A 10,571-nucleotide genomic window follows, 5' to 3' on the forward strand; every position below is an offset into this window, starting at 1 on the left:
GATCCGGTTATTTTTATGAATGAACCGAGTGACACTGTCTAAAACTAATATTAATCCGCCCTAAAGATCTCATTCACAAATGAACAGAGCCCTCTAGCGGCGAAAAAACTATTCGAATATCCGGTTAATTTCGGATAGTTGGCCAGTGGTATCCGAATACCAAAATTTCACTATTCGCCCAGCACTACTTACGATCCCCGAGAATAATATTTTAACATTTCAAATGTGAGTAGATTATCTTCTTGTAGATAGCGTGGAAGTGGTTGCCTGTCAATTTGTGACATGGACCGTTACCCTGTGTGGGGACATTCACATTCTTCCTTTCTTGTCCAATGCAGTTTTTTGTTGTAATTACATTTTGCTAGTCTGAAATTCAGTCAATTATAACTAACTGTGTTTCTTCCCTTTTACAAAAACTACTATCCTGACTTCGTCACCTCCAGAGAGGCTGGAATCAGACCCAGACGTGTCACCAGGTTTAATGGACAGCCTACAAAGCCTTGACAACAGACTGCGCGAGGAACACGACAACATCAAGGAGTACGCCGCCCAAATCAGTCAGCAAGACGAAGGCGGTTACGTAGAGGAGGAAAGACCGAGACAACAGCGGGGGAAAAAGAAACCGGACCCGAGCCCTCGCCGGGCGATGCCGAGGTACTACGAGAGGACTCAGTCCAGAGAAGAGTTCGACAACGATGAGAACGACATGTACATGGACGGGGAGGATAACTATACCTTCCGACGTTCCCCGTCGCTACGTTCCTTGAGACAACAGCCTACTTATATGTCCGGTACGGAGGGTTCAATGTCTCGTTCTCACTACGCGTCGGCGGATAACTTGAGCCGAAGACCGATGAGGAGGAAACCCGAGGTAAGGGATGGTGATTGAAGCCCGGTTCATACTTTCTGCCAAAGCAAATGCAATACAAATTTTGACTTCACAGGGATGTTTTCACAGTGAATGTTTCACTGGAGTTGAGCACATGTCAAATGTCGTTGCAAATTTTGTACGTAAAAATTTGGGATTCTGAGTGCACCAACCCTTTTATTTCACTTGTATTTGGGATATGTACAAAGTAATACTAATTGAAGTACCGTATTGACACAATCCTTCAATCCTTTTAGCTTGAATTTTAATAATTAAAAATGAGTCGCCACTAGTGTCGTAGTCCAGCCGTCGATTTCACCAAACTCTTCATGACTTAAGATTAATCTTAGGACTTGGGGCGAGTCCCAACCCCGTACTGTAGCATGCAGACCTTAAGATTAATTCTAAGTTAGGACGGGTTACTCGTCCTAACTCTAGATAGGATTAATCCTAGCGTTTTGTGAAAACGGCTGCAGGCCTCATTATTTTTATCGACAGCCAGTGTGTTGAATGTTCGTTTCCATATTTTCTATTTTCAGACCACACATACCACACAACCCAGTACAGAGAGAACTCAACAGCGCTACCCGACCAGGACATCAGCCATCAAAATGACAAGGTACTAAAAACTAAACAACAGTCAGTGCTTTATTATCCCACCGTCTAAAATCTATCAGCCAATATCTCGAGCTATGGACAAGAAATACTGGAGTTTTTAGTGCTTTAAAATCTCAACTATCAGCCAATATCTCAAGCTACATGTATGGACAAGAGTTACTTGGGAATAAGTGTTATATGTATCTTGACTGAAGGGCCAATCTAACTGCAGCGTTTATGAAATTGATAACGATCACAAGGCAAAGAGAATGCCTTCTACTGGTTGAGTTGCTCCGTGCAGAATACGCGCACGCTTATTCAATTAATCGAGGGCGTGCATTGTTAATGTGATCATTATCGTTGTTTCGTTTATAGCTGCAGTTTGACTGGCCGTTAAATGTACATGTAATATGAGCAAAGACACATTTGCAAACTGAAACTACATGCCTTCTAGTTTTAAGACCCCTTGCATAACGCGAAAGGCTACACAGATGCTGAGCTTATGCGCACGTTTTTTCGCACACAGAACAGCTATCATCCAATCATTTGCCTCCTTTGACCTCAGTGAGGGCGCTTTTTGACCCCTTTGAGCGTGTGACGTCACATGCAAGGTGTCTATTAACTAAAGAGATGTTTGAGGTAACACCAGTGAAAAATCTATTTAAATAGTGTTGCTCCTCTGCAGTCCATATTATCCTCTCATTATTAAAAGGAGGAACCAAGAATGCCGATATGTTGAATTCCTTGCTGGTTTCAAGGAGATGTCAATTCTTATTTCATCATGTACCCACTGCGGAGAAGTAATCTCAGTGGCAATGCATAGTTGAATTTTGTTTGTACAAATATTTTTTAATAATGGTTTAAATATTGATAACGTGCACATTCGTATTTATTCGTGAGTGCTGAATGTTGATATCGGAGGTATGTCCAAAAATGTGTGTGTAGAAACCTAAAGATAAAAGTTTCGGATGATAACTTTATAAGCCTCTTTGAATTAATTCCCCTGGCCATCTTCTGGTACAATGTATAAATTTTAAGGAAGCAACTTTCCAATGTGAATACTTCAAAGAAAATTTGACTGTCTTAAGAAAAAAGGAACATGATAATGTTCATTTACATTTTAGTAGTCAGATTTATCACTGACATTTACAGAATGCTTTACGAAATAAAAACAACACTCAATTACCATCGATGAGTTTAAGATAAAAGACGCATGTTATGAATATTAGCAGGATGCACTTCGTTAACTCAATGCAGTGAATAAACGTCCTCCAAAGAAACTTGTTGGTAAAGGTTTTTCTTACAATTGTATGCGTTAATAACTCTACTTTTTTGTACACGGTAAATGTGGCTATTTTATTATTATAAGCAGGTTACTTGGTCAGGTTAAGTATCATGACTGAAGCCTTTTCCTTTTGGCCTTAGAAAAGGTTAATTTTCAAACCATATTTATAGAGCACGTTGAGAAATTAAGTGATCTAAAACTGTATGATTTGATATTTATAAACTTAAAGAGTTCACTGTTTATAATGATAGTCAATGATTTTTGAAGCATGTTGATCCAAATATAATTATTCTGAGGCACATGGTATGATTTTAATTTTTGTTTAGAATTGGACTTCTGGAGAAAAGAAGATGTACAGTTTTGTTATTTTTTTATTTCTCCAATTTAATATTATCGTTCAATTAAGTTGTGTTTTTTTTAACATTTTGGTTTAAATCACAGAAGATGTGTGAACAGAATGTTGTTTTTATTTAACCTTTTTAGAGTCACTTGTTATACATACATGTATATATTATACTAAGCCTTTATAACAAACATGAATATTATGGATACTTTCTTTAAGTAGGTGATGTAAAAACTCAAGTTCAGCCCTTTGATTGGTTCGAAAGTGTGTCAAGAAGTATGTGACTTGTTGTATTTTAAAAAATGTCACAACATAAAGAGTCTTTCGAATTATGTTACTCATAATATTGAGAACACGTTTAATCAAATGTTACAACGAACACCACATGTTCACGTACAGGCCCCAATTTCATGGCTCAGCTTACCTTAAGCACAGAATCGGCGCCTATGTAAGCAGGGAATTCTTTGCTTACGGCAAGCGTATTTCACGGGTCAGCGGTGAATTTTGGCTTCTGCGCATGCTTACTCCACGCTACTTGGAATCCTACGCTGACAAGGCTAGCGCAGAAGTTCAGCGCTTGCACGTAAGCGGGGAATCGTGATCGTAAGCGTAGAATTCGGCAGTAAGCAGAGCCGTGAAATTGGGCCCAGTTGGTTCTCATTTCAAGCTTACAGAGAGTTTTATTCTGAAGTCCTGAATCTCATTTCTGCTTTGTGTTTCTTTGTCTTGCTGTCCAATTTGGCCAGTCCTTTGTTATAAAGATGATTTATAATTTGTAGAGCTTGTTTAAATGATCTCCACATGTTATTTTCTGTGAAGTCCACACATAAAACAAGAGAACGGGGAGGGGAAGATTGACCCATGGATCCCAGCACACAAGGAAGCTTCAATATAATTTATGCTAATTTTTCAATTGTTAGCGCAAGATATACTTAAAGACACTGGGCATGTGTGGTAGTTCTCAAAGACCAGTATTCTCACTTGCAAGAGAATAATGGAAGAAAAAACGCCTTTGTCACACAAGTTGTGAGCTTTCAGATGCCTTGAATACCGAGACACCAGCTGAGGTCTGGAATTCAATTCAAATCATTTAGTGAAAAATAACTACTTTCTCAAAAACTACGTTCCTTCAAATGGCGCTGTTTTTTTCACAATATTTTATACTTTCAACAGCTCTCCATTGCTCAATACCAAGTAAGGTTTTATGCTAACAATTATTTTGAGTAATTGCCAATAGGGTCCAATGCCTTTAAAGCCAGTGGACACTATTGGTAAATGTCAAAGACCAGTCTTCTCACTTGCTGTATCTCAACATATGCATAAAATAACCAACCTGTGAAAATTTGAGCTCGATTGGTCATCGGAGTTGCGAGATGAAAGAAAAAAACACCCTTATCACACGAAGTTGTGTGCTTTCAGATGCTTGATTTCGAGACCTCAAATTCTAAACTTGAGGTCTCAAAATCAAATTCGTGGAAAATTACTTCTTTCTCGAAAACTACACCACTTCGTTTTTCACAATGTTTGATACTATCAACCTCTCCCCATCACTCGTAACCGAGTAAATTTGTATGCTAACATTATTTTGAGTTATTACCAATAGGGTCCACTGCCTTTAATGACAGGTTACATGAGTGTTCTGCTGATGCTGTTTTTTTTACACATTAGAAACGTCCACCTTATATTGTTCTTATTGATCAATAATCTATTTTTGAATTTCTTGTTTTTTTTTCTTCCTCTGCCTGACCACAAACAGCAAAAAGAAGAAAAAACAATCGTCCACAACCAGCCCTGAAAAGGGCTGTTTTTTTTTAACATTAGAAACGTCCACCTTAAATTGTTCCTATTAATCGTTAATCTATTTTTGAATTTCTTGTTTTTTCTTCCTCTGCCTTAACACAAACAGCAAAAAGAAGAAAAACCGATCGTCCACAACCAGCCCTGAAAAGGGTAATACTGGTACTATTTGAAGCCAAGGTATCTGATGATTTATTGTAGACCATTTGAGCATTGGTGAAGGTTTACTAGCAATGGGAGGCTCTAATAGGCTAGGGGTGCGTTTTTAGAGTGTGAACGGTCCGGGGATCACTGAGGGAGTCGGAGTTTTAACCATAGCACGAGTAAAAGCAGTCAATATTTGTTTTATAACACCCCAACAGACTATTTATCGTCCTCGCACACGTAACGTTCGTACAGATGCACAACTGATTGGGTTTGAGGTGGGTAAAAAGACATCTGGGTACTACACGCTGTGTGATAGTCGTCGGACTATCGCACATCAAACGATGCACTATCACACGGCCACCATTTCTAGTAAAACTAAGACATATCATGTGATGCGCTCTAAACCAATAATGAAAAGGCAGAATATTTGTAAGGGGTGTTTATAAATAAAGATAGCAAAGGATGATACAGGCTCGAGTTTGTATATGGGTTCATTAACACTGATATGCACTACAGACTAAATGTATCTATTGAGCCCTCGCACCAACCTCACACACGGCTAATAGGGAGGTTTAGCTGCACATTCCACGTGAACGTGATTGTCACAACATTGTGTCGTTAAAATCTCACGTTTTTAGCATACGTGAAGTTCCAATTTTTCACGTCAGGTACGTACGTGCACGCAGACGTATACGTGAGCATGCAATAAGCCCGAAGTGGCGATGTCACCCAAAACAACACAATATTTTTTTTGTTCACGTTCACGTAATTGCTCGTGCAACGTGAAGCTATACCTCGCTATTGTCTGCAGCGCTCACCAAGTATGTAAACAATGTGTCGCCTAAAATGAGCACTGCACTGTATAACACACGGGTACATGCCAACCTTCTTGTGCGAAGATGTTTAAAAATGAATTGACGTAACGATGCAAATCGATGGTGAACGCGCAAGCTGATTGCCTAATTTTCTTGATACCGTTACGCTTAAGTAAAAATAAAATCGGGGGACTTTTTCCACTGAATTTTTCTTTCAAGAGACACAGGCCCCAATTTCATGAAGACACGAAAATATTACTTATCAAAATTATTTGCTGAATGTAAATTGGCAGGTTACCTGTGTGTGAAATCTACCTAGATACAACTTACTTGGTCATAGCACAGTTAGGTTATCTCCAGCCACACCCTGGCTCAATAGCCTTCAATGAAAAATGTACAAGTGACTTCCTCTAGCCACTTACCTTCAGCCACTAGGTTCTTCTTTTCAGCCACTGGGTTCCTTCCTCCACCCACTGGGTTCAACTCTCTAGATTCTCCCCAGGCCACTAGGTTCCTTCCTAAAGCAACTAGGCTCCCCTCTCCAGCCACTGGGTTCCTTCCTCCACCCACTGGGTTCAACTCTAGATTCTCCCCAGGCCACTGGGTTCCTTGCTCCACCCACTGGGTTCAACTCTCTAGATTCTCCTCAGGCCACTAGGTTCCTTCCTAAAGCAACTAGGTTCCCCTCTTCAGCCATTGGGTGCCTTCCTCCATGCTTAAGCACAGCACAATGTCTGCACATGGTCATTTGAACTTGCCTCCACATGGGTCAACAAACTGGACTGATGCACACCATGTCAAGGGGTGTGATTGATGTGAGGGGCAGGGTGGATCCAAATGAATAGCAAGGGCAGAAGGAAGACTGAAGGGCAAATTTGACTATAATGCATTATGCACCATGACAAATACAATGTTGTTACACAGAAGCCAGATAGGTATTTGCAAAACTTTTTTCTTCAAGTTTCACTGTAGTAAGATTCACCCTCCTGTGGTAATTGCACTGACCAAAATGGTAGTATGCATGGAAGTGGTATGTGTTGTGCACTTGTAAACCAATGCTTCCCATGTTCTTCCATTTTCTAAAGGGGGTAAAATTTGATTTCCATCATTGGGGTTATTGGCTCAAAGTGGCTAAGGGGCAGCCTATATGCTTTAATAAATTATAACATAATAATATTGTACATTTTTTGTAATGTTTTTTTTTTTAGACCTTTTTTATCATAGACCTTTTCGCAAATACCCATTGCGCAAGCGCTAACTGTTAACTGAGGTGCATGCTGGTCTAGCTATTGAATCGAAGTTGTTCGCTAGCTAGACCAGCATGCACCTCATTCCAGGCCCAGCACGCGCCTGGTGACGCAGCTGCAGTCCTTGCTGCTTACATGGTAATGGCCTTCTTGCTTCTTGGACTCCCTTGACTAGGCCTTTTTTTCCTGACGCAAATTTATCTTAACTTTATCTTAAAGGCAGTGGACACTATTGGTAATTACTCAAAACAATTATTAGCCTAAAACCTTACTTGGTAACGAGTTATGGGGAGAGGTTGATGGTATAAAACATTGTGAGAAACGGCACCCTCTGAAGTGCCATAATTTTCGAGAAAGAAGTAATTTTCCATGAATTTGATTTCGAGACCTCAGATTTAGAACCTGAGGTCTCGAAATCAACCATCTAAAACACACACAACTTCGTGTGACAAGGGTGTTTTTTCTTTCATTATTATCTCGCAAGTTCGATGACCGATTGAGCTCAAATTTTCACAGGTTTGTTATTTTATGCATATGTTGAGATACACCAACTGTGAAGGCTAGTCTTTCGACAATTACCAATAGTGTCCACTGCCTTTAAATGCATAACATTGGTGGCATTCCTTGAAATGGGCGTATATACTTGGTGACAGGGTATGATTACTAACACCTAGCAGATGGTGGTAACTATAAGGAAGGGGGTGCCATGAGTGCTTGCATCCTCTCATCCATCAAAGCATACCTCACGCTGTATCAATCACGAGTTCTTCCGACTCAATTTCAAAGGAGAGGACTTAATGATTGAGGTGATTGGTATTAACCTTCAGAAAGTGTGTGGTCCCCCCTCGATAATTAAGATAAAATTCACAAAAAACATGTAGATAAAACTCATAGAGTTATATATAAGAACTAGAGGGCGCACGAGTGATGCTTCGTGCACAAATGCCACGGGACCGCAAGATGACAAGCGCGTCATTCTGCACGCGCGTTGAATATGAAATACACGTTTGAGTTTTTTTTTATTGAACGCTCACGCGATGCAGTTTGTTCAACTTACAAAATGGCCGCACAAACACACGCTGTGAGATGCCAGTTTTGTCAACTTAGAAAATGGCCGCCTGCGTGCATGCCGGAGCGCGTATATAGGCCAGTGTGCCCTCTAGTTCTTATATATAACTCTATGATCAAACTATATAGATCACCCCAGCTTGCAGCAGAGTAGGGCTTTAAAGGCACTGGACACAATTGGTAATTACTCAAAATAATTATTAGCATAAAAACTTAATTGGAGAGCTGTTGATAGACTAAAACATTGGGAGAAACAGCTCCCTCTGTGCAACATGGGCGTTTTTTCCATCCATTATTCTCTCGCAACTTCGGCGACCAATTGAGCTAAATTTTTCACAGGTTTGTTATTTTATGCATATGTTGATATACACCAAGTGAGAAGACTGGGCCCAATTTCATAGAGCTGCTGAAGCACAAAATTTTGCTTAAGCAAAAAACTCATTGCTTAGTAAAATCAGATTACCGGCCAAGACTCCACTCAATTGTTATGCTAAGTAAACAACAGCTAAATACTAGTGGTAATCAATGTATATGGCATGAAATTTTGGCCAGTAACATGTGTAAAATAAGCGAGCTATTTTCGTGCTTAAGCATTTTTTTTGCTTAAGCAGCTCTATGAAATTGGCCCCTGGTCTTTGACAATAACCAATAGTGTCCAGTGTCTTTAAAACAAATGATAAATGTATGTAAGCAGGCTCCGCTCTCGCAAGCTTTCGCCCTCGCAAGCTTTCACGCTTTGAGCTCACAACTAGTTCAGTTTTTTTTTATCAGTCTCTCTTACCATGACCCTTTCATTTTCAAAACAAGGTCGTTACGATAGAAATAATGTCCACAATCTCAAACTACAAATTCTTGTTTCATTCTTTAAGGTTGCAAAGTCAAATTGGAAATTTGCGTGAAAACAATAGGAGACTTTGGAACGCTAGGTGGCAGCAGATGTAAAAGGTAAATTTTCATTGTTTTTGAACTTCTGAGCATGCGCACGTTATCCAGAGCATGGAACTACCTGGTAAGTCTGCTGCCATCTAGTGTCCCAATAGTCGACCATTCATGTATTTTGGACATCGAGTCACTTTGTGTACGACTTTGGATACAACCTTGTTTTAAATGTGGATAACAAATTGTGTTCATTTTGAAAAATCATTTAAACAACGTAGACTTCTATAGATGGATTGCAATACAAGGGAAAAGTGCACGTACACAGCGCGTACACGCAAGCACTTTTCGCTTGTTAATACATCAAACATGGCGGTGGATGTATTGCAATCTATTATGAAATATGTGTACTTTATGATGTGGAAATTGTTGGGTTGTTTCAGGCAGACGCGGAAAGAAACAGTGGACGAGACAAACATCTTCATCAACAACTGTATGTTATGAAAAAGACTAAACTTTGAAAATTAGATTGCATCTAATTTCCTTGCATCATTCTTCCTAGACCCATAAATTGGTCCAATCCACTCCTACATTCTTTTCCCTATATCAAATCATAGAGCGTAGAAATGTTACGTTTTGTTGTGTAGCTATTTTTAGTATAAAAGACAATCTTGTTCTGGACCTAACCCATTGCAGAAAAAAACACCACTATAAGATCCCTTGCATTGGCCACTGCAATGGAAATGTGCATAAATTAATGCGCAGCGCACAAATTTCAGCCAATGATAGGTCTTCTTTGACCTCAGTGAGGGCGTTGTTCAGGCTTTTGACGTCAAATGCAAGGGATCTATTCTTGAGTTGTCTTCCTCTTTGAAAACTACATGCATCTCCAGATTCCATACCTCAAATCTGTCTGGCTGTGTCGGACTTAGTCACAGATCATCACATTTTTTCATCTATAACAACTTCATAATTATGTGGCAAGATTTTATTTGTTAGTAAGTCATTGTCTTGTTCCTTATGGTGCGTTGGATTAGCTTCCTCAGGTCGACCCCGGTCTGCCCCTGGTACGTTCCAATAGCTTTGACGCCATTCCAGGGGGTCACCTGGGTCAGCCCCTAGTGCCCCACTTGTGGAACAGGTCACTTGGGGCTGGCCCGAGGTGCATGACATCATGGGGTCGACACGGGAAAGCTAAGCGAATGCACCCTAAATTGCAACTGAAAACAATGACGTCACATTGCGATGTCAGATAATAGTTAAGGGGTTTTTCTTCATTTTGTTGTTCATTGAAAAAAGTCAATATGTGTAATTAAATTTAGTTGTTTTGTTTGACGGACATGGTAAACTAACATTGCAAATGAGCAAATGGTAGTTTTTGTAAGTAACGTTTATTATATTTTTGTTTTAACCTCACACAAATGTGTGATATGCGAAAGGTCAACCTAATTATTCTGCTTTATCCTCGATGCAAATGAGTATTGATGTTTTATGTTAAAAGGCACTGGACACCTTTGGTAATTGTCAA

The 10,571-nt window shown here is 39.7% G+C and overlaps 1 protein-coding gene across 2 annotated transcripts in view; it reads left to right on the plus strand.

The window, feature by feature from the left end:
* Window positions 1-10,571, plus strand: part of LOC117294524 (receptor expression-enhancing protein 3-like) — a 47,946-nt gene extending 37,375 nt beyond the window's left edge. Inside the window, exons 7-10 of one of the 2 annotated variants that reach the window (XM_033776976.1) lie at window positions 444-871; window positions 1,408-1,487; window positions 5,000-5,070; window positions 9,037-10,571. In XM_033776976.1, coding sequence (XP_033632867.1) covers window positions 444-871; window positions 1,408-1,487; window positions 5,000-5,063 — 572 coding nt within the window. In that variant the 3' untranslated portion in view covers window positions 5,064-5,070; window positions 9,037-10,571. The remainder of the gene's footprint in view (window positions 1-443; window positions 872-1,407; window positions 1,488-4,999; window positions 5,071-9,036) is intronic. The other variant, XM_033776975.1, reaches the window with a different exon arrangement.

This window comes from Asterias rubens, chromosome 9 (assembly GCF_902459465.1).
Source record: "Asterias rubens chromosome 9, eAstRub1.3, whole genome shotgun sequence".
Classification (NCBI taxonomy): Eukaryota; Metazoa; Echinodermata; class Asteroidea; order Forcipulatida; family Asteriidae; genus Asterias; species Asterias rubens.